Source organism: Odocoileus virginianus, chromosome 30 (assembly GCF_023699985.2).
Source record: "Odocoileus virginianus isolate 20LAN1187 ecotype Illinois chromosome 30, Ovbor_1.2, whole genome shotgun sequence".
In the NCBI taxonomy this organism is placed as follows: domain Eukaryota; kingdom Metazoa; phylum Chordata; class Mammalia; order Artiodactyla; family Cervidae; genus Odocoileus; species Odocoileus virginianus.
The window spans coordinates 11,479,963-11,505,708 of record NC_069703.1 but is presented as its reverse complement, the minus strand read 5'-3'; the positions used below and the strand labels follow the sequence as shown (position 1 = coordinate 11,505,708).

The 25,746-nt window shown below is 39.9% G+C and overlaps 1 protein-coding gene across 1 annotated transcript; it reads right to left on the bottom strand.

Moving 5' to 3' along the window:
• Window positions 1-6,130: 6,130 nt before the first annotated feature.
• On the bottom strand, window positions 6,131-25,740 carry FASTKD2 (FAST kinase domains 2). The gene is given in 14 exon segments (XM_070458532.1): window positions 6,131-7,457; window positions 8,389-8,503; window positions 10,180-10,264; window positions 10,677-10,826; window positions 10,829-10,888; window positions 12,568-12,731; window positions 17,560-17,732; window positions 18,829-18,968; window positions 19,216-19,339; window positions 19,631-19,739; window positions 20,627-20,730; window positions 23,830-24,650; window positions 24,766-24,870; window positions 25,644-25,740. Coding segments are annotated over 12 exon segments (2,064 nt in total). The 5' UTR covers window positions 24,550-24,650; window positions 24,766-24,870; window positions 25,644-25,740; the 3' UTR covers window positions 6,131-7,337.
• Between the last annotated feature and the right edge of the window lie 6 nt (window positions 25,741-25,746).

Here is a 25,746-nt window from a genome sequence, read left to right as displayed (position 1 = left end):
GCATGGCGGGGAAGGGAGAGGGTGTCTGTGCAGCCGAATACAGGGCAGGTGCATCAGGGGCATAGCCTGTGGATTGCTCTGTATGGGACCCTGTTTTCACTATGGCCTACAGCAGCAGTGGAGGCTACTTCATGTGAACCTCAGGTTGGAGAAGAGGGCATTGCCCCTCCCTTTCTATTATCTTCAGCTGATTTTCTTCAAGACTAGCATTTAACAGGGTAGATAAAATATGTTTTGATGAGTGTGACATTGAAGCACTTCACAGATCCCAAAATATGATAGCATTGGCTTATTGTCTAACTTAAACGCTGTGACAAGATGAAAGTTTCCCTTCACTGCATTTTTTTTTTTTAGTAAAAATATGAACGAATTTCCCAAGACAATTAAGCAAAAGTTTGAGGCTATTCTTCTTTCTCTCTTTCTACAGTAGGATTGTGGGTCCTAGTGTAAAGAAACTGCCTGAGATGGAACTGGCAGGGTTGCAAAATGGGGAAGTATAGAGAAAATTGGGTAGAAGGAGAAAAAAGTAGAAAACAAAGTCAAGTTGGCTGATTTTGCCATTCACCTGCCAGTGAAATTTTATTGCTGCCTGGAGGAGCCTCCTGAAGGTGACAAACATGTAAAACCAGTTGACAGTATATGTGGATATTCCTAGTGGGTCTTAGTTACATGATATATGTCTCTTACCTTGAGTGAAACTCTTTAGGGCAAAATTCAGAAAGTGTTAAAAAATGGTATCCCATTATGTGTGTGTACATACACCAAATGCATTATATATAGTACATGTATACTATATGTGTATGTATATAGAATATATATATACTATAATATATATTACAGTGTCTTTATCAGTGTTCAGTTGCTGATAATAGAAACCACTAGTTCAAACACAACATACTTGGATGTCAACTCTTGGGCATTCACAGTAGCCTCCTTCTGCTGATGAGATGTTTGGACAAGCTGAAGCAGCAGCCTTTAATCTGACTTCCAGGAACACCTCTCAGAACGCCACCATAGAACTGGCTGCCCAGAGAGCTGCTCTCTCTGCTTACAGCCCCGAAGGTAGGAAAGCATGAAGATGCTGCCCTGTTGGGGGTTCCAGATCCACATTACCTGAGCCACTGTGCCCCCAGCAAAATGGCAGTCCCACATCCTGCTGCACCACACCCTGGGATCTCTGCTATTGTTATTCCAGGAAAATCCAATGTCCCTGACTGATGGCAGAAATCCCTCCATCTCATCTGGCCTTCTTAATCTCAGGCAGGCACATTTGTTTGGGAGCTTAGGTCACATCTGGAGTTCAAGCTGCAAGGGGGAGGGGCTGGAAAATGTATAGATGTCAGTGTTGTGGGCCCACCAGTGAGCCTCGCGCACACATGTGGCACAAATGAGTCATAAGTGTATCAAGAAAGAGCTATTTCTGCAGCCTTCTGGGTAGTCACAAGGCTGAGCCTCTGGCTAAAGGCCAGTTGGCCAGTAACCTCCTCACCTAGTGCTCCCTAGAAGGTAGCCTGAACAGAGTGGAGGCGGGGAGGTTGATGGTTCACTTCTCAGTTCCTACGGATAAACACGAGAAGCATCTGGCCCAGGACACGCTGCTGTGATGTTGCGTGAAGCCAAGCATGTGTCTAGTCACCTAGACAAGCTTCTTAAGAAGCCTGATGCTGAGTGAGACACTGACCCTCATGGACAAAAAACACTCCAGCTGCTGAGTAAGTTCATCGTGAGGTGCAGTCAGGGGCTGACAAAGGCCAGATTCCTGTAAGTACAGCTCTGGATAGATGTTCCCAATCTCTGTCTTAGGTTTACTTATATTTGTTCGCTTAGAGATGTCTGAACTAGTTGCAGAGTGACTGCTCTGTCAACACACACACACTGTGCAAATTAGAACTCCATTATTGTTTGTAAATATTTGATATGAAGGAATTTAACTGCATTTATCAATTTGTATTATCACAAAAAATATCATTACATTTGTCAATGACAGAACAAGAAAACGGTTAGGCTCTAAATACAACTCTTAATTTTTGAATGCTTTCAAAAAGTTTAAAATTATTTCATCAGTTATTTATGTAAAGTGTCCTGTCAACAGTGATAACCAAGAATTGATAAAATATCTTGATCAAAAATTGCATATAGCCATTTCAAACACACAACTTGATATTTAATAGTTATGTCTAGAAAGCAAGATCAAGCTTCTCATTAAGGAAACTGGGAAAATTAATGTTTGGGAATTTTATACAAAGTCAATACTTAAAAGTAGTCCTTAATAATACTTGGAATTTTACTGATTTTAGTTCTTGTTATATCGTATGCAATTTTGTTCTACAAGGCTCCAAATAAACACCAAAATACTGTCCCACTTAGTGATAAAAGAACTGCCACTCCCTGTGTGCAGCACAACCTAAAAAAGATAAACCATGGGATAGGGTAGAATGAACCAATATGCAAAACAGGCTGCACTGTCACATACACAAGGTTTCACAGGAAACACAAGGAAAGTATTTAGTTGCAACATTAACATTCTAAGGATACTGCTCCTGGCTCCTCTCCCTTTTAAAATTCAGATGTCACAATTAACACATGTACCAACATCAATATTGTTCCATCTCAAAAGACCTGGGAGAAATAATTTTCAGATCGTATATGGTCTCCCTTTGCTGCCGAATCTTGTTCACCCTCCTCTATTTAGCTGAGTATTGCTCTGAAAACCCAACCCAGTGACCCCTTCCTGCCCCACCCCCAACTTCCTCTTATCTTCTGCTTTGGACCTTGTCACCCTCCTCTATTTAGCTGAGTACTGTTCTGAAAACCCAACCCAGTGACCCCTTCCTGCCCCACCCCCAACTTCCTCTTATCTTCTGCTTTGGACCTTGTCACCCTCCTCTATTTAGCTGAGTACTGCTCTGAAAACCCAACCCAGTGACCCCTTCCTGCCCCACCCCCAGCTTCTTACCTTCTGCTTTGCACCTTGTCATACATCAGTTTATCTTTCAACATACAATAATGGCATCTTATGAGCAACTTGAGAGGTTCTCTGTTTTCATTTCTTCATATCCCCCACAGTTCTGTGTATATATTAAGCTCTTAGTGGTTACCACTAATAGCCAAAATGCTGTTTGGGAAATCAAACATTAGAAATGGATTAAGATCAGTTAATATGTGGCTCAGATAGTAAAGAATCTGTGGGAGACCCAAGTTGGATCCCTGGGTTGGGAAGATCCCCTGGAGAAGGGAATGCTACCCATTTCAGTATTCTTGCCTGGAGAATTCCATGGACAGAGGACCCTGGCAGGCTATAGTCCATGGGGTTGCAGAGTTGGACACAACTGAGAAATTAACACTTTCACTTTCTTTTCAATCATTTTACTTTCTATTTTAAGTATAATACATATTCATTCTTGAAATATGAAAAATAAATCATAAAGGATTAAAATTACTCAATTCTACTATTCAGAAATACCACTTTCTACATTTTTATCCCTTTTCTTCTTTTTATACACCTCTTGCCATTATTTAAAACAAAATTTGGAAAAAAAACAGGAAAACAAAATTTGAATCCTCTACATATAGAATCAAGTGTTTGTTTTTCCATTTAATAGAAGTATAAAGTTTTCTCCACATCATTAAGTAAATTATGGTATATCTAGATATTTTACAAATATTAAAATGATGTCTTATAACAGCACTTCCCGCATTTTCATGAGCATACAAATCACTTGGATATTGTAAAAATACAGGTTCCGGTTCAGTAGGTCTGAAATGGGTTCCAAGAGTCTGCATTCCTAACAACCTCCCAGAAGATGCTGATCCTGCTAGTCTGTGGACCACATTCTGAGTAGCAAGGGCTTAGAAGATATATATTCCATTAATGAGGAACACTTAAGTACTTCCCGGTGTTAGGCTATAAGCAGTAAAATATGAAATCAATGGAGTGGTAAGAATCCTTACATACAGTGTGGGAATAATACAAATATTTATCATGTGTATACTAAGGGTGCATAAGTCACAAAGATAATTAAAAATCTAACTCCTAGTCAATGTCAATAGGTATCAATGGTTTCAAGATAATAGAGCATTCCATAGTGGTAGAAAGCCTGTCACTGGTTTCCAGGGAATGAAAGGAAAGGCAAAAAGGGAGGAAACTTTCAGGGATGGTGGATGTTCACTACCTTGATTGTGGTGGTATTTTCATGGACATTTTATATATATGTGAAATCTGTTAAAACAACAGATTGGGCACTTTAAATATATGCAGTTTGCTGTTTGTCAATTATACTTCCATAAAGCTATTTTTTAAAGTATAGGGGGGAAAGTCACAAAATGCATTCCAGAAAGGTGGTATTAATTTACATTCTACCAGCAGCATACGCAAGTGCCTGCCTCATTACCTGTCAGCACTATGATTCTTAAAGGAAAAAAACACACAGTGCTAATTTAGAAAGGCAAAACCTCTCATTTGTTTGAATGTGTATGTCTCTGATTACTAACAGACTGAAATTTTTTGATGTTGATCAGCTCCTCACTCGTTTTTCTTTTGTAATGTGTATCTTATCAAACTATAGGAGCTCTTTACTTAGATACGTGTCATAAATATATCACCTATTATTTTTCTGACTAGATGTTTACATTTGTGTGACGCAACACAAATGGACATATTAAAAAAGTTTAAGAATCAAAAAAATAAAGTAAAAACAAAAGCCAATGCTAACACTGCTCAAAACACAACCAAAAAAAAGGTCAGTCAGGACTCAAAATTAAACATTAAAAAAAAAAAAAATCAGTCTTTTACATCTATTTCTTTCACAAGGTGGCTGACTTATTAGCATAAGACTGCATCAGAAGCAAGCCATATACATAAATGTATCCAACTTTATATCTTTCATATCCACTCTTTCAGTTTGTTAATAAAGTAGGTTACTTTATCCTCTTTAGAGTTTGGAACTAAAATATTAACATATTTTGTGATTTAATCAGGAAGAGTCAGAATTTAGATTTATAAACTCCCATCTTTTATTTATTGATCCTAATTGTGTGAGAAATGGGTCCATGAAATCAAATGAGTTAAGTGGTTTTCGTTTTCAATCAACTGAATAAATACCAGAAAAGGAAAATATTTATATATTTTCCTGGAGTGGAGAGTAAATCTTAATCCTGGGAAGACTTATGTACTATTAAATTGTTTTCCTTCCCTCTACACCTTCAGTCTCACAAGATTTTTTCTAGACTATACAGCAATGAAGAATGCTAATACTAGTAATACCAGTGAAAGAGGAATGCTAGTTCCTCCAAAGAATCCATAAATTTGTCCAATCCTTTGAAAATGAGTCATAATTAGCCATTAGAGAAAACTTACATATGTATTTACTATTTAAAGAATGAAAATTTTAGTTCCCTAATAGAGTATTTTCAACTCTTGTTCTGAAGCTTATAAGATTAAATCATTTGGTCAAGTACATAAAACTAGACGATGTCCAATCTGGAATAAAAGTCCAGATTTCCTGATACACAAGCCGCAGAGCAGCAAAAAAGGAAATAACGTGGAAATCAATGATGTGGCTGAAACTCCAGAAAAATCAAATTCTTGAACCTTTACTTCCTCATCCATAAAATGAGGGAGGTGGATTAAATGATTGATGTATTTCCTTTCAGCTCTAACCTTTTCTAAATGCAGGGAGGATAAGCTGATAAAACCTGTGACAGATGCAGTCATATTGCTAGAGGTTTTTTATTGCCAACTTGGGGTTTCTCAACTACTTTTCTTGTAAGTCCGTATGAGCTCAGGTTCAAATTCCAGCCCCATCCTATTTATATAGCCTTTATAAATAATTTATCCTCTTATTAGATAAGAGGAAATAAGGGTCCCAAGGAAATGGGAACCCACTCCAGTACTATTGCCTGGAAAATCCCATGGACAGAGGAGCCTGGTAGGCTACAGTCCATGGGGTCGCAAAGAGTCGGACACAACTGAGCGACTTTACACGTGAAGCAGTTAAGATAATGGACAATATACTCAAATACTTAGCAGCGCCCAGCAGAGAGTAAGATGTTCAGTAATTGCACGTCTGTGTATTTGGGGTATGTCAGTCCATCTCAGCTGACATTAACAGAATGCCATAGACTAAGTAGCTTATAAACAACAGAAATTTATTTCTCACAAATAACTGTGGGAGAGGTTTGGAAGTCCAAGATCAAGGCTTTGGCAGATTCTGTGTCTGGTGAGGGCCCCTTTCCTGGTTCACAGATGGTCATCTTCTCACTGACTTCACAAGGAAAAGTGATAGGGAGCTCTCTGAGGCCTCTTTCAGAAGAGAACTAATTCAATTCATGAGACCTCCACCCTCATGATCTAGCCATCTCCCAAAGCTCTACCTCCAAATACTATCACACTGGGGGTTAGGTTTCAATAAATGAATTTCAGGGATGGTGAGAGGGTGGGGCCTCACCACACACTCACCTCACATTCAGGCTTTTGCATGGGGGTAAAATAATACCAACAGACACATGGTAAAACCTGCTATACCAGCACGTCAAATATTAGACAGACAGGCACATGACAAACATGAACAAGTATTTCCACAAAAGAATTACACACATAACTGAAAAACAGCCCCCAAGTCTGGCTCACAAGAGTTCAGCTATATATATTTAGCTTAAAAGACTTTGTGAAATGGTGAACACAGTGGGGAAGAGTGAGAAAGGAATGACCTCAAAAAAGAGGTAACCCACAGCCTATCAATCTTAAGGAATTTGGACTCCTTGCCATCTCTGTTTTATCTCATCTCTGTTTCTGTTAGTTTGGGCCACAAACTACTTCCACCTAGAATGCTTGTTACAATTGTAGATGCCGGATACTCATTTTTAACATGCTACCTCCTTAATTTTTATACATTTTTAACTTGAGAACCTAGTCCAATTGCTTTGTGGCCAGTGCTTGAAAATGTTGTCCACAACTGAGTCCTAAAATAGCTTAGATTCCAAGCTGAGGACTGCCCACACCAAATTATCTGCAACCCATCACACTAAGACATCAGTTTTTAATGCATCAAAGCTAATGAGAAACAGTAAAATCTACAACTCATGAATCTGTAGGGTATCTGCGTACTGGAAAGAATAGGTACTATTATAAAGATGACCCTTCTGGAATTTTCTCAGCATATTCTAAAGTGCCAGTAACAACATTTCTCTCATTCTTAACACTAATTTTAACAGTGAACTGAAATAACACTTTGTATTATGGTGAGCAGTCACGTAAATTACATCAACTGAATTATAGTATTTATTAAAGTTATTTTTACAAATTCAGGTCTCAAAACATTAAAAGGTTGCTTTTTACTTTAACATGTGCTTTGCAAATGTGTATCAGCAGCAGACAGTGCTTTGGGTGAATAGATTTTAGTCTTCAAAAATGCGACAGCATCCTTCATCTGTAGTTTTTCCACCTCCCAATTATTGACCTTACCAAAGAAAGAGGAAAATAATCAGTTTGCAAGAAGATGATGACATATAAAATAAAAGCTAGTTTTGACACCCAAGGATATTAAAATAACATCAAGCCAACCACTTACAATTTATGCACATTTTAAAAAGTTTAGTTATGACTATATATACTAGGGTTGAAGAAAGCTCTCACAGTGAAAATTACAAAAAACTTTAAAGGTCCTCTAAAGGGTGCAAACATTTCTTTTTTGGGACAATCTTCCTTAGAATATACATAATAGCCAAAATGAAAAAAAAGTGTTACAGATTAGCTCATTAGAGAAAAGGGCCATCTTAACCTTGATGATCCAGGCATGATCCAGTTTTAGATACTAAAGTATCATAATGAAGATTCAAATGTTTACATTTCACATTATATGCAGGACCAAATGACTGGCATTTACATCGATCCTAACATTAATATAAATTTATTTGTATGGTCCTCACTCCATACAGATACCTTGAGGCTGCTCAAGTTGTAGTGTTCAGAATCAAATGAAGCACAAAGAGGGAAGAACTATCCTTCTAAAACCCTCCAGCATTTTCTAGTGAGAAATATCCTTAATGGCCTCACACTGACCCATGAAAACAAAGCTTTCATCAACATCTTTTCTTCTCCTATTTAAGATAACCTAGAAACTAAATATGGTTTCATGTTCTTAAATAGGAAAATATATTACTTACATTTTTCCACTTAACAAAAAAGATAAAATTATCAAACCCCTAGTAATCAACTGAGCAGGAACCAAATCATGTACCAGAAATCTTTTTCAAAGAAAACAATAAGCAAAACACTTATTAAAATACTGCTGGCAGTTCTTCTAGTCCTAGTAACCAACTTCAACCATAACATTCCTGGCAAAATGAACATCAGTAATTGAAGATGATTTCATTTGCAATTTTTCTTACCAAGATTACATGAAAACCCATTATTTTCAAATGCCGCATTTTCATAGCAAGGTATCCTTTGGGGTGGGTTGAATCCAAACAGTAAGCAGATTTAGGAACACAGAGTACAGCTACTCTGAAAACAAAAATACAAACTAGTTACTAATGAGATGACTGTGTACAACCTTGCCGTATGCTTGTTCTTTGGAGATTTCAAAGCTGACCCCTCCACTGACCACATTTCTCACCGTTCCCTCCTGTACAAGCCCTTCACTTCCTTATTACCTGGCCTGTGCAGACATTCCAGTACGTGAAGGCCACTTAGGAACCAAAAGCTTAAAAAGATGTTTTATACAAACAGTATCTCTTAACCATCTTTAAGAATGGCTACATTATTCATGAGGAAAATTTTCAGATATGAAAGCACCCAAATGCTTTCTTATATAGAGGTAATCGCTGATCTAAATATAATTATTTATGCCACTAGAAGTATTGGTGTAGATAACACTAAATGGAAAATGCTCTATTTGTACATATTGTCTCCCCAAGAGAGAAGCATTTAAAAACCAGGATGGGGAGACCAAAAACAAAGAAGAGATAGACAAGACGGTGAAAAGATAATATCTGTATGTGTAAAAAACACTGAAGGTGTAATTTTTTTCATTGTTCACAGCCTTTTGGAAAGATTAAGTTCATTGGGGGAAAAACACATTTGTATCCTTACTGTCTCCTGTGATACTACTCTGGCTGTTATCTGAGATAAAGAGAAAGAAATTTTATATCTTTAAAGGAACACTGATTTCTCATTTCTTCTCAGTACTTTAGGCTGAGAGCTATTACATTATATTATTATGCCAGAACAGCTGAATTCCAGAAAAAGAAAAATGATCTTTCAATGAGGCCAGAAAGAAAGGCTTTTCTTAAGGGGAGGTAGGCACTACGTTTAGGGAAGACAGTGGCTGAAAAGATGGCCAAGGGGCAATCAGGACGGATTTGGAAAGGCGCAAAAGCCACAGAGCTCCATGTGAGTGGGAAGTGATGGGCAGATAAAAGAGTCTGAATCCCTGCAGACTTTTTTCTGTACCTCTCTCTATGTATTTATGTCCTACAAAGCAGTAGGGGATGTAAGCCGCCTGGGGTCAGGACCCACGCCTGACTCAGCTGTGTGCGCCCTGCGGGCCCTCGCAGAGCCACTCCGCAAAGGCTGACTGAACGCAGGGTGTGGACACAGGGTGTGTGCAACACGACCCGACCCAGCTGCTTACAGGGCAGAACATGCTCTTGGGGAGCAGCATCAGCTTACCCCAGAGACACCTTCTGCACTGCGGGAGTCAAGGCAACTACTTCTAACTAACCTCAGTATGATTTGATCCATATACAATATACCTTAATTAAAAAAAGTTTTTCTACCTTTTGAAAGGTTTGACCAGTAAAACAAAATATTTATACTGGGTATTTTATTTGGGTAGAAGTCTTAATTCTTTAGGTTCACTATTGCATTATGTTGTCAAAAATTCACACTGCGCTGATGGTTTCAATTATGTCAATGTTGTTTGAGTGCACTGTTTAGCCTTAACTCCTAATTTTTAAAAATTGCCTGTTTCATTAAATGGCCAACTCCAACCCACAGTCTTCAACCACAGAGCCTACATGTATACCTAAGGAGTAGACTAATGGATGAGAAGTCCCTAGGTGCATAACAAGCTCCACACAAATAGAAAGTCTTTGTATTGTTACTGCTATTTAATATGAAGTCTTTGAGAATTAAGATTTAAATACAGAGAGCTCAGCAAATGAGTGTGTGTAAACAACCTCTGAATATCTGTAGAAGTCACCACATCCACATCGGAAAATGGGAGCACTTGGCTCCGGTCATTATCCATTCTGATTTCAAAATCTGGAAGAAAAAAAAAATTAATACTAATTTTTCAAACATTGCTCAGTGACTTTTTTTGTTTGAAAATCACTACTACTCCTACCAATAATGGCAACGGCAAGAGCGAAGCTGTGCTGAGCTCACTTACGTGTGCCGGACACTAGTCTGGGTGTGACCTGTACGGTCTCATCTGCAGGTCACAGGAACCCTGTGAGGTGGGCAGTACCATGACCGCCATTTGACACGTAAGGAAAGAGGCTGGCGAGTGCTGAGAGCAGGCACTCGGAAGCCGGGGAGTGAACATCCACACCCAGCTAGAGCCGCTCCAGGGCCAGTGCCGCCCCACACAAGCTGCCGCAGTAAACCCCGAACCTTTTGTCAGAAAAAAAGAAATACGAAGTCAGACAGAAGAAGCTCATATAAAGTCCCGTACCGATAAAATAATTGTGCGGCAACCGTACACTTGGAGAGAAGCGTCCTTCTCCCAGAAGGTCACGCAGTGCTGCGGCAACCTTTGGCTGAGGACATGAGGGTGCGGGGGGCAACCGCGGCAGCGCCAAGTCCAGGTCCTCGTGACAAGGGCGTCATCGAGCTTTAGACAAGCAGCCACGACGTGCAGCCTGTGAGCATTCCTCTCCACGTCACCTAAAAAATGTAGTTAAGAAAAATATTAATGTCACATTAGAGAAACTGCATTAATGTACCTGTAATTCTGATTATTTGCTTCTTCTCAGGAGGGATTTCTCTGTGCCCCCCAAGTTCCCACAGTGTGTAGATCTGTGCCTGTACCTGATAAGGTTTTACGGTTTAAAATACCTTTCAAGGTGCTTTAGCCTCACTCTTCACTGAACTGATAGGGAAATGCTCAAGAATGGTAAAACTAGCCTCCTGATTAAGGGCAAAGTTGGAACTAGAATTCAAGTCTCCTGGGTTCACGGCTGCTTCCCCTACATTAGACTGCTTGAAAAATCAGCACATAGTGTTCCTCTTCCACACTTCAACTCTGAAATTTCATTCCATTGTTTTTAAAAGGATTTCAAATAACCCTGTTTCCCAGATAGGGGCTTCCCAGGTGGCACAATGGTAAAGAATCCACCTGCCAATGCAGGAGACCCAAGAGATTTGTGTTCGATCCCTGAGTCGGGAAGATCCCCCGGAGCAGGATATAGCAACCCACTCCAGTATTCTTGTCTGGAGAATTCCATGGACAGAGGAGCCTGGCAGGCTACAGTCCACGGGGTCGCAAAGGAGTCAGACACGATGAAGCAAATGAACATGGGCATAAGCCTGATACTGTTTTCCCCTTTTTTTTAAAGAAGAAGAATATTTATTTATTTATTTGGCTGTACCGGGTCTCAGTTGCCGCGTGTGGGATCTAGTTCCCTGACCAGGGATCAAACCCAGGCCCCCTGCACTGGGGACGTGGAGTCTTAACCACTAAACCACCAGGGAAGTCCCTGCTTTTCCTTCTTTAATAGTAAAAACCAAAAGTAAACAGTTAATTTTGGCTCCAAGAGTAAATAAATTCACTATTTTGGTAACCATTTGGTTTTTTAATCTAATGGCTGTGCCCTCATTACAGACCATGAGTAGCAAAGCTTTATAGCTGCAAAAGTTGACTTAACTTGGCTTCAAATGAGACATGTAAAAATTAGAAGTATAAACACCTCTGCATAAAGAGCAACTTGAACATTTAGTCTTTGTATAGGTGCATAAAGTATAAATAAAAAAAACAATGACGATGTGTTTCTTACTCCTGCCGTCTATGTGCAGGGTCTGTCATTAAAGGAGGCTCCACAGGGACTTCCCTCAAAGCTCAGATTCTTTACCAGAATCCGCCTGGATTGCAGGAGACCCTGGTTTGATTTCTGGGTTGGGAAGACCCACTGGAGAAGGGCAAGGCTACCCACTCCAGTATTCCTGGGCTTCCCTGTGGCTCAGCTGGTAAAGCTGCAATGCAGGAGACCTGGGTTCGATCCCTGGGTCAGGAAGATCCCCTGGAGAAGAGGAAGGCTACCCACTCCAATATTCTGGCCTGGAGAATTCCATGGACAGAGGAGCCTGGAATTCCATGGACAGAGGAGCCATGTGTCCATGGGGTCACAAAGAGTAGGACACAACTGAGTGACTTTCACTTCACTTTACTTTACAGGTTTGCTGGTTTAAAGCATGGCCCTTTGACTTCACCATCTTTGGTCCTTTCATCAGGAGCACCTGCTCCAGAAGGTTTAGCTGATACTGCTGCAGCCGAGCCCCTATTCAGAATCACCGGGTAGCCTGGCAGCACTGTCTTATTTCAGTCACACCGCGCACTGACATCCTACCTGACGTCAGCAGATCATCAATGACGTCCTTTTGAAGAAGCTGATTAATGAGGGCCAGGGGAAAATGGTTCATCCAGCAAAATGAACACACTGCATTTAACAGGTTTTCAGAAGATATGTGGTGAAGACTACCAGTCAGAGCACTGGCCATAACTCCTAGGAACCTAGAGGGACAGAAAGGAAACTTGGCTTCCAAATATGAAGAGAAGACGAGATCATGATAGAGCTAGCGAGGTGTCACAGAACCAATGGCTTTCAGTGGATAAAACCATCAGTGCAAACCACCTTGCGTTTGCACTAGGTCTTCACACATCTTTCAGGTCAGCTGACTCTCATAACAGATATATACACTCAATAAATGTTAGCTGCCATGGTATGTCTTACACAGGGCAAATATTTATAGGCTTTAACTCGTGTAATTCCCATTCAGACTCTATGAGATAGGTGTCATTATTGTCTTCATAATAAAAATGGGTATACGTGTCATTATTGTCCTCATAATAAAAATGGGTAAATAGGCTCAGTAAGGTCGAGTAACTCATCCAAGGGCACACAGCCAGGAAGCAGCAGGGACAGCCCTGAAATCCAAGCTGTTATGGTCCAGAGCCTTTTAACCACTGTGCTAGGCTTTTATCCTTGAGTAAATCTACAAGGCCTGGAATGCCACTACAGGTTTATAACCTATTAAAATTCTGTTGCTATTAATGCTCTGAGCTGAAAGAACCACAAGCCTAATCATACCACCTCAGCTAAGGTTATGCAGGATAACAAAGCAGGTGAGCACAGATAAAGAGAAGGGAGATCAAGGTTAGTTGAGGCCATGGGCCCAGTGTGACACTGCTAATAAAGGGCCCAGACGCACTTTGAACCCAGGTCAGTTTGACTCTTAGGGCCTAAGTTATATTTCATTATACCAGAAAAAAAAAAAAGGAGTGCATGCAAAGTACTGTGACAGTGTACAGAAAAGAATGTAGATAGGGTGGCTTTGGGGATAAGGAGAATTTCAGTAAGTAGAAAAGACGGCAAAAGCGAAGACCACTTGAGACTAAGCACAGAAATGGGCGCCCTGACAATGTATCCTGTTCAGGCTGTGGCAAGTGACCAGTGAGGCACAGGCAGGGACCCACAACAGCAGGGCAAGTGTGCCCGGGAGTAAGCCCTTAGTAACAGTCAGGCATAAAGGGAAACGTCTGAGGCCGACTGGGTGAGCCCGCGGGGGGAGGGGATGGGTGACGAGAAAGGCTGCAGGTCCTCGAGACGACAGTGGGGGAAAGGCGAGACCGACGGGAGTCTGGAGGAGGCAGCCAGGAAGGGCTGACCCGGAGCCCGAGGGGTCATCACCTCTCCCACTCCTGCCGCACTTCATCTTCCGCAACAGCACAATCTGTGTCACTCCCGGCACGTGCTCCGCTGTTTCTTTCCCTCCTGACGTGAATATAGAGTCCTTTCTATACCGGATGCTCTTTCCATGTCTAACTCCTATGCATCCATCTTTTAAGATCTGCTCAGGTACCATCTCCTCTAGGGAGGATGCTTGACATCCACCCTGACCGTCTACTTCACCAGGCTAGCATCCTGGCACCTTCCTCCTCTATCCCTAGGTAACCTGTACAAAACTCTGCCACTTCCATGTTCGTGTTATATTTAATTGCCAACTGATGTCCACATTACCCATTACACAGAATCTTCTGGCAAAACAGGATTATGTCTTACTCACTTTTGTCTGAAGGACCTGAGCACCTGGTACAAGTGTTCTGACTAAATGAACAAACACAATCAGAAGAGGCAGAGGAGAATGTTACCGGAAAAGGAGGAGTCAAGAATAACATTGAGCTAAAAACTCAGCAAGTTGTAAACGGTGAACGTGCCAGCTCTTTACATGCTGTTAACTCATACCTCAATAAAGAGCGGCAGGAAACGGCAACCCACTGCAGCACTCTTGCCTGGAGAATCCCAGACAGAAGGGCCCACGGGTCATAAAGGGTCGGGCACGACTGAGCGACCACACAAGCGGACAACGTGGTTTAAAAAGACCCACTTGACATGGTACTTGACAAACAGTAAACAAACAAACAAACAAACAGAAAACCACGAATGCACTGGTTCCAGAGTTATTGAAGCTGAGACCCTGCGGGAGCTCCGGTGACCATACACAGCCTGGAGCCCAGGAGCACACTAATGGCCAGAGATGCAAGCTGGGATTATCTACAGGGTGGCAAGCACAGATCCAAAAGAGAAGAAACCAAAGCACTGGGACGCAGAGTTGAAATGTTAAATGTTTTCTTCCTGGGGCTTCAAACCCAGAAGATATTCTAGAGTTAACAGATTCTCTTTACCAGAGGCCATAACATAAATAAAATGATTAAGGAATGGCATGTGGATATACAAAGTGCTAAGTCAATAAATTTTCTACAACTCTCCTACCTAATCTTCCAATCAACTCACTTTCCAAATGCTTCACGTTACTGCTCCTAAAACCTCTGCCATTCCACCCTAGGAGGCCATCTTCCTTCCTCCTTCCTCCATAAAGCACTCATTTGGTACCTATCATATTGCCTTCCTCTCAATATACATGACTGCCTCCTCCTCTATCCTAAGAAGGATAGAGAACACAAACTTCTTTATTTATAGTCCGCAAAATACCAACTTCAGGCAACTGCACATTCATGGACATTCAGGAATGTCTTATCGATTAACCTCATTCTATTAGCTACTCTTATCACCCCTACTTCTCCAAAGGAGAACTGCTGAGGTAGGACTGGAGGGCTAGACCGCCGCTCCTCAGTCTCAGCTCGGCTGACAATCTGGCCTGGGTGAGTCTTCGCTGCAGTGCTGTCATATGCACAGTAGGATGTTGGCAGCATCCCCAGCCTGCACCCACCAGAGACAGGACAACAGCCCTCTCCCCCCACCTCCCCAACCACACAAAAACTAACGTCCCCAGGTATTGCCCAACGTCCCCTAGGAAGCAAAATCACTGCCAGTTGAGAACCAATGAGTCAGATGGAAGCAGAACAGACAGACAAGCACCACATTCATGACTCCCCCTCAGTATGACCTGTTCCCAGGTGTGTTTTGTCGAATTTCCTAACCTGTGCGTAGCTACTTAGGGTTACCTTTGTTATCCACCCTCTATTTCCAACATAACAACTTTACTGGACCAGATTACCTCCTGGGACACCTACAGTCAGCTGAAAAACTCCCTAACTACTCAGGGTTTGTTCTCTGAATTCTATGGCATCCATGGGGCTGTTTCTGCAGCTTAATAGTGCTACTTACTCCAGTATTCCTGCCTGGAGAATCCCATGGACAGAGGAGCCTGGTAGGCTGCAATCCATGGGGTCGCAAAGAGTCGGACACGACTGAGCGACTAACAGTGTCACACTTTCCACCTTCACATCTTAACAGTATTTGTCAAGAAGGGGCAGGAGGCACATAGGGGCCAGCTTCATAATAAAACCAAGAGTGGGTAGTAGAGGAAGGCTGAATTTGGGGAGAATCTTTTCAACCTTTATTTTATGTTTATCCTGTGCCAGGCTCTGTGCTACGTTAGAAACACAGGCACCTGGGTCTGACGCTAGAAGGCTCTGCAGTTGTGGAGAGAGGTTTATTGACAAATAACTGCAGCTATGTGTCAAAGTTCCACCGGAGATTTATATAAGACACGACAAACATAGGAGCTCTGATGGAGACATAAGGGAAAGCACAGGACACGTATAGGAAGCGAGTCCTTTTGGAACAATGCGGGGTTCAGTGGGCAGCTGCTTTTCTTGGCCCAACATTTCTTTGATCACCAAAGCCAAAGAAATGGGCATGTGACCCAAACTCGGTCAATCAGATTTTCTCTTCTGGAAATCTGGATCTTGAGAAAAAAAACCACAGGGACAAAAAGCTGATAGAGCCAAGCTGGGCATGCATGCTCAGTTGCTCAGCCATGTCCAACTCTTTGCAACCCCATGGACTGTAGCTCTCCAGGCTCCTCTGTCCATGGGATTCTCCAGGCAAGAATACTAAAGCAGGTGGCCATTTCCTACTCCAGGGGATTTTCCCAACTCAGGAATCAAACCCGTGTCTCTTGCGTCTCCTGCATTGGCAGGTGGATTCTTAACCACTGCATAACCTGGGAGCCAAGCCACTTGGTGGCAAAGAAATGGCCTGTGAACCCTGCCACTGAGACCCTCAGAACTCCCACAGTTTATTCCGCCAAGGCCTCTGTGACCTATAATCTATTTTTTTAAATCTAATAATTACTGTGTGTCAGGCACTGCCTTAAGATTCTGACACAGGTTAACTCACTTAATCCTTATAACAATGATTATTAAATTGTCCAGTATGATTAGAAATAAGTCATTATTCATCCCTATTTTAACAAATGAAGAAACTGAGGTACAGGTAAGTAATTTGCCAAAGTTAAGTAGATAATGAATGGCAGAGCTAAGATTCAAACCTAAGCAAGATGTCTCCTGGGTCTGCACTTTTAATCACTCTTCTAACAAATGACATGTTATATACGTTTCTGGTTTTTAACGAACCCTTAACTGATCTAGATAATAAGGAAAGATGTTCTGGGTGGAAAGAAGACGTCTGAAAGAGCCTGGGACGTCCAAAGAATTGCTGTGTTTATTAGTAGAAATGTATGATAGGAGTTAAAATGAAAAGAACAGAAAGCGGTAGTTTGGGACCAGATAAAGAGCTAGGGTCAAATGAACTATAAACTAGGGTGCTAAGGGGAATAAGTTGGGCAAAAGTTTGAAACAAAGTCTCCCACACTGAATTATCAAATACACTGCAAAGAACAACAACAACAAAAAAAGCAAAAGCAAAGCATGTATCTTTATCAAAGATAAAATTGCTTAACTTCATAAATAAAGAATATTACGTTTTATTTCTAGACATGGATGGGTTTGCTTATAAGAATTCATTGAGCTTTGTAATCTTTTATATAAATATGATATATGGCAATACAAAAAATAATATGGAACAAGTACATACTCGTGGGTCTGGCATTTGTAGAAGTGATTGAGAGAAGAATATACATTAAGAATACAGACAAGGCTTTTCACATTTAAGAAGCCAGATTCATCTGCTGCTTTCTTTATAAACAAGTCCATCAAACCAACAGGTCGAAAGCCAAAGTTTTCAAATAAAATGAGGAGAAAAAGAACCTAAGAAAAAAAAGAATTGAGGGAAAACTTCTTAAGAATTACAGTATGTTATCAGCAATCTTTCCGATCTCAAAGTTTAAATAGCAACAAAATTGTCCTGATTGAAAAATATTCCCTTAAAAGGAATAATTATCTTTCCCTTACAAAATATCAAGTTAATAACCAACCTCTTTTTATAAGCCGAGAAGCAGAGCACACAATGGTTCCCATTTCCAATGTCATTTAAAATAAATCCTTTCCTACATGCTTTTCATACAAAATCTCTGCAAACTACCTTTAAATATACCTCTTCTGAAGTTTTTCAAAATGACCAAGTCAATTTCAAACTGCTCTCCTTTCCAAACCTAGACGCTTCCTATATTCTAATAGATAAAAGATAACTCAAAAATTTCTATGTTCAATATTAAATACTAGAAATGAGAATGGAGCTGAAAAACGATGATTAAAATAAATGTTCCACCTCACCTCTCATTTCTCTCTTTGTCCTTCTTACAATAAGGACTTCTCTTTCCAAAATCAATTTCCATAGTAAACACAATATTCACCTCAACCTCCAAAGTGAACTAAGCCAGTGATCTAACATGGTTACCTCTGCTTCACTATAAAAAGAAGTTTTTACTAGCTGCTTCATTTAAACATTTTATTATTAACACAGGCCCTGAACTTAAAGGCTCTTACCCTTGAAGAACCAAGCAAACTTTCCATAAATAGAAGACAGTAACGACATTTTATTCTTCAAAAAGCTTAAGCCTATCACATTAGCTATCTTTATTATTCTAAATCTAACAAAGGAAACATAGAAAGGCAGAAATAATCCTTAGTATCCAACCAAAGTAACATATAATATTTTGAAAAACAGACTTTGGCAATACTATTTTTGTTTCGGATAGAAAGATGATCAAGACGTTGAACAGTATATTAATAGGTAACACTCAGACAGAAATTGAAAGGAGCTAATTTTTCAAACCAATTTAGCATTGGAATATTTTGGAATCTAAACCACTTTAAAATGATAGAGAAGTATATTCAAAAATAAGTTAATTAATACATTTCTTGAAAGTTTCCGAGACTTATTCTAAACTATTAACATACTTACTTTTTTCAGCTTCCAGATGTCAAAGGTTGTAGCCACATAATCTGCTATTCCTTTAAAAAGGTCTATATTAATATATTGGAGGTCCCTGCAAGACTGCAATATGTTGATCAATATTTTAAAAGGACACCCATGGATATTACCTTTAAGAATGAGTTAGACAAACAAAAATTACCAAATGTTTTGACTGTAAGATTTAAGATACTATATACCCAGCACTTTTCTTTAGAAAAACAGCACTGTATTTTGTAAAAACAAAAAACAATAACTATAGGCAAAAATAAACTTTAGATCTAACCATGTCATCAGATATTTTTTCATATAACAGCAAACAAATATAGTTCAGAACGGATCAGATGCTACAGACCATATAAGAAAAATTCCCCTTACTTGTGACTCTCTTACTGCACTCATTCAGAAGGATAACAGAACGGTAATTCATGGCGGCCAGTACCGCAAACATGTGCTGGCAATTCAAAACAGAAAATTGGTCTAATTCTTTCAAGGCTTTCATCTAAAGAAAAATAAACTTTAATTTATCATTTGTGGCAAAATAAATTAAAATCTTATATTGAAATAAAAAAGGATAAAGTTTGAGCAAAATGACTCAGACATATATAAATGTATGTAAATACATATACACATAAATATTTCTATCATTCCACTTAAGCAAATTTATACCCAAAAGCACAACAATGTCCTCCTAATGAACTGACTTTAGGAGATGATAGCAAATCACAGGAAAAATATATATATATATCTTTTTCAAATTTTATACAATAGTGAAAATTCAGAAAGTATTTACCTCCAATTTCCTTTTAAGACCAATTGGAGCATCTTTTCCAATACTTCTCATTATAGTTTGTAATGTGAAGACATGTTTTATTTTCCAAACTTGCTCATCAACTAGCATCCTGTCATCAAACACAACAAATACCACAGTCTTAGGATCTTAAAACCAGAAGAGAAATCTTAAAAGTCATTCAGCCCAGTTCCTACTTATAGGCAAGGAATATGAAGCCCAAATAAATGAAATATCTGCCCACAAGAGTGTAAACAGCTAATGAAAGCTCCAAGACCCGACTGGCATTCTTTTCTCTCACATTATTTTGCTATCTTTGTGCATAAACAAATACCAGGAGATTATATTAAGACATCCCAATGCATAGTCAATGAAAATGGGAATTGAAAGTTATTCTCATAAACCTATAAGATTAGGTGCATCAATTTTACAAAAACTCAACCTCCTTTTCAAGCTGGGCTACTGTCACGTGACCTCCACATAGTACCCAAATAACCATTATGAACTGAGCATGTATCAGTTCTCCCCCAGCCCTTGTCAATACTATGTTTTAAGATAATTTTAATGTTATCCATACTTTTTTTATAGTGAATCCTGAAAGAAGCATTATTTCTAGCTTCACCTGTTCCAAAGTCAGAACTTTAAGTTTAACAAGCTATTAAAGACCAGCTTTCCTTATAGCTCAGATGGTAAAGAATCTGCCTACAATGCAGGAGACCTGGGTTCAATTCCCAGGTCAGGAAGATCCCCTGGAGAAGCAAATGGCAACCCACTCCAGTATCCTTGCCTGGAGAATCCCATGGACGGAGGAGCCTGGCAGGCTACAGTCCATGGGGTCGCAAGAGTCCGACACAACTTAGCAACCAAACTGCCACCACCACCAACAAAGTCTTTCATGCCCCTACTTAAAAAAAAAAAGTTCAACTTTCATCTTGGTTTTTGATTTGAGAAAAGAGAAAAAGAGAAAGCCATTTGAAGAAAGTGTAAGAGAGTTCTCACCGCATTCCTGCCAGAAGAACATCCACATTCTTGCATGGCTCCATTGTGTTTAAGATAGTTGACAAAACTGAAAGACATTTCTCATCACACTCATTGATACGTTCCTATTGAAATGTAATCACAAAAACACTATAGGTAATGAGTTCATAGTAGATGACCTCACCCAAGCAAAACCACTGAACTGATGCTTTCAACTAAAGGATTAAGTATCAAACCAATTATTCAGTCAGTCCACAATAAAAAGCAACTTTGGAAAACCAGAAGTTATAAGTAAGTGAACTTTTCAAATAATTGATACACATTCTTTTTGTATCAACAATTTCTTTACACTTTCAATTACCACTGAAAATGATTTGACATTGATTATATTCCTCCACTTCTGAAATAACTTTCATCAAACATCATTTTTACCCCTTCTTGAGACTGAAGGTCATCATGGTGATGAGTGCAATAACAAACTATAGGACAGTTTTCCCACCCCTAATGAATCTTACATTGCTGTGCTTACAATTTCCCTATATTCTTTCCTGAGTACCAAACTGCAACCTCAGTTGTGAACTTTCTAATTCACATCTGCTGTCACATTTTACCACCACTATCTGGATCTCAAGAGTAACCCAGGCTCCCTGGATCCTTCTTTCAAACCCTTTGAATCAGGGTATTAATTTAGTTCCAGAAATGACCTAATTTAGAAAGTGAACAGTAATAGCACAGTTCACCTAGTGCTTGACAATTTAATCACAACTACTCTATACACCTAACAAGAGTACTTGTAATCACACCTGAAAGATGTATGCTCTTTTGCTAAAATTACATGACCAACAAGCCACAAAGCCTCAAGTCAGAACCAGATAATGATAAGAAATGGATACTGCTGGAAGGAAAAAAAGGTCTCATTCCCATGAGAGGGTTTCCATTATAGAATTCCATCAATATCTCCTGTAAAAGAAAAGACCACCTGGCTGTTTGAAGGGCAAGATTCATGGACAATATATTTCATACCTAGCTAAAAGGTCTCTGCAACATTCCCACGTTAGTGAGATACAATTATATGTACCGATAATCTGACCCCAAATACCCACTATTCATATCTCACCAATGCAGATACTATGATGATGGGAATACCTGTCCAAAATTCATTTAGAGAATCACTGACCAGGTAAAGTGACTTACTACAATTACTTTTAAGTAACTATATAGGGAACAGAGTCTACCAAAAAACACAGATATTCTGCAGTTTAAACAAACACACATAATACAAATTAGTTACTGGTTGAAAACATATGGAAATCACAGTAATGTTAAAAGTTAAAAACTCTCAAAGATCTAGAAACTCAATCCTTGAATTCTATAGTAAGATAAGATACATGTCAGATCATCCTCAGGAAATTCCTATCTTTAAAAAAAAATGACTTAATTATGATCATTGAGTTTCGAAGTCTGAAGAGCCCACTCTTAAGAGGTAAACAATTACTTAAAGGAACTATTCTTTCCCTTGGCCAACCCGGTGTCATTTCAGTGACATCGAAGAGGACACTGACTCCTTTGTTTGAAACTAAAAGTGGTTTCCCCATCCAATTTCATTCTTCTCCCAATACATTTTCCACTCACAGAGTGATCTAAATACTAACTGGAGCAGCTTGATCTTTGCTTAAAATACTTCAGTGGATCCCCACTGCCTACACCATAAAGGCAAACTCCTTAGCCAGGCATAAAAGGCTCTCTCTGATTCAACCTCTTTTCCTCCCCAACCTCATGCCCTGTCATGACACCAACCCCTCCTCCTTGACAACCACAGGCACAATTTCCTACCAATTCCCTCAAACTCATAACCCCAATAATCTGTACTTCCAGCCACAGTGAACTACTTTCGGCTCCCCAAACTTTTCTCCAGGATTTGAACATACAGTCTTCTCTACTTGAAACACCATCTCTTGCACCCAGCCTAGACATCATCTCCTACTGGGCTTGAATTTTAGCTCTACTATAACAAGGTGTTTGTTCATTAAACCAGCAAATATTTATCAAATACCTACAAATGGTGACATTAACAAATATGTGGCCTTGGGCAAGCTATATAACCTCTCTAAGCCTAAATTTCCTAATAAGGAAGAAGAAAGTGACAATAACTACTTTTAAAAGCTACACTGAGAATTATATGAGACAATCCTCCTTTCAAACTCTGTACATATCACTGCTCCAAACAGTAATCTTGTATCCTTCTCCCCCATCACCTCTTCCCATCATGAAGGCATTCTCCCAAATAGGTTTGAAGCCCCTGGTTACACACTGTGTATATTCTTTTTTCATTGCACTAAAAGCTCTATGTGGCCCTTATTTTGTAATTGTACTCCCAATGATCAATGCTACAATATCATAGTGCCTACAACCTTGTAAATGTATGAACAAATATTGGTTATTTTTGTAATTGGAGGGATTGGGGACAGGAGGAGAAGGGGACAACAGAGGATGAGATGGCTGGATGGCATCACCAACTCGATGGACGTTTGAGTAAACGCCGGGAGTTGGTGATGGACAGGGAGGCCTGGCATGCTGCAGTTCATGGGGTTGCAAAGAGTTGGACACGACTGAGCGACTGAACTGAACTGAACAAAGTATCTGTTATCCCTGCTATATTACAAGGGCAGGAATTATGTTTTCCATATCTTTACATCCCTAGTAACAAGTATAATAATTAATCCACAGTTGACAGCCAATGAACATTTAATGCATGAATAAATTCAGTAGTTGTGACTTTAGCCAAGTTGCTTAACATAACCAAATCTCTTCATCTGCTAGAGTAACACACCAACCTCACAGGGCTATTATGAAGATTAAACAGGACAACACAAGTAAAAGGTATAAGTAGTCAATAAATAGTAGCTCCCTTCCCTTCCCTTCTCTCCTCCTTTCAACTACCCAACCTGTTCTTGTATATTTTGTATCTCTTACCACTTTAGCTTATTCACTATTACTCAACGCCGGAGAGGAAAAATGGAGCAAGTGTTCATAAACTTCTAAAGAAAAAGGAAGATCTTGCTAACTTAAGGTGTCTAAGCCATAGAATATTAGTATCTATGCAGAAACAAATGTAAACTACCATTCCAACGATAAGTTTCATTCAAGGAGGCTATATGTCTACTTCCTATCATTCTTTCAAGATTTGCTAAACCGAGTACATTTACACCTCCTTTTGATTTTACCTGGACCACCCTCAGCAAAGTCTGAACGAGCAGCGTGTTCTGAGGAATCCCAAGCTTCACTATAGCATGAAGACTAAACAGCAGGTTGTCGAAATACGTGATCTTGGCTTCTCTCATAACTTGTTCACACAGCTGGCTAAACGCAGGGTGGTTAAACATCAATTGTTTTTCAAAGCGCTTCTGGTCCTCGGACATCCGTTTGGCAACTGTCCACATGGCTGAGAAATAGTTACTACTAGGAAATGTAGGTGCTTTTGAAAATATATCTAACACATCACTCAGGGAATTACACTCCTCAGATAGTTTTCTACTATTGATCAGGGTTGGTTTTCTTCTCTTGGTGAGAACATCTTCATCAGAGGCCTCCTGATGAAAGCTTTTCTTCAGTTCATTATCAGAGGCAAGAAAGTGTTTTGAATCCAAGGACAGTCTTCTAGGACAAAGTAGTTTGTCAACTATAAAGACTTTTACTGTGCTTATGCCCTTTGTTTGACAGCCATCACCTCCTGATTTAAAAATTAAAGCATCCTGAAAGAGATATCTAATAGATGAATGCATTTTATTATCAAAGATATTTAAGAGGTTTCTTCGGTTCCAGTTTGAATAAGCAATATTTGGCCTGCAAAATGCCAAAGGATACAGTCTCATAGTTCTGCATGTTGGAACTAAAGTACTGAGTTGTCTGAGGTTCCATAAAAAGGAAGCTGTTCTGTTATTCATCTTCTAATTATTGAAATACTTTCAAAAGACTTTAAAGTTATCAAGATGACACACACGTCGCTTCTACATATGAAAAAAAACTCATGCCTGCTGTTGTTTTCCTGCAGGGGAAGGGGTTATAAGAGAAATAAAAATTAGAGTAAAATTTCTACTTAAAAATATAAAATCCATTTAAAAGAGACTAAAGTGGGCACCTAGGGAGACATTAAGATTTACCTTAGAAGGGTATCAAATACGGGCTTCTTCCACTTCTACTGCAATGTGTATACACAGTCTTAAAGCAGCAAGGTTACTTTGGAAGTAGTGGATGCATAAATAAGGCTTAAAAAGAAGAAGAAGTGGATCTCTGAGGGGGAAGTTTTCGTATAAAGCTTTCTTTGCAGTAAGAGATTTTACAGAGATGTCGGCAATAAAAATTAAGGGGTTAACCTTGATGGATACTTTTCAACCTGAGGATTTGGTGTTGGAGAAGACTCTTGAGAGTCCCTTGGACTGCAAGGAGATCCACCCAGTCCATCCTAAAGGAGATCAGTCCTGGGCGTTCATCGGAAGGACTGATGCTGAAGCTGAAACTCTAATAATTTGGCCACCTCATGCCAAGAGTTGACTCATTGGAAAAGACCCTGATGCTGGGAGGGATTGGGGACAGGAGAAGGAGAGGACAGAGGATGAGATGGCTGGATGGCATCACCGACTCGATGGACATGAGTTTGAGTGAACTCCGGGAGTTGGTGATGGACAGGGAGGCCTGGCGTGCTGCGATTCATGGGGTGGCAAAGAGTCGGACACGACTGAGCGACTGAACTGAACTGAAACACGAACTGTTAAAATATGAACTTGGACAAGCAGAACGGTTCAGGGGAGGAAGCAGCAAACTAAAGTGATGCTTGCACGGGATGCCTGAGTTTGGGATGGAGATGTAACCAGTCTCACCAGGTCTCAGAACCGGTGTAACAAGTCCGTGCTTCCGGAGCCGGACCTTTTAGTATGAACCCACCTCCCTCAACTTACTTCCCGGGCAACTTTCTCCGAAAGGCAGTAAGTCTAAAGCGTTGTACAAGCAACTGTTCCGCTTAAGTTCGTCGTCCACTCACCTTAGAGTAGATGCCTGTGATTGTAGATAGGCGCGGCCATGACAGTTTGCTCCCGAGCTGAGCGTATCGCGAGATTTTACGGATCCTTCATAGGTCAAAAAGG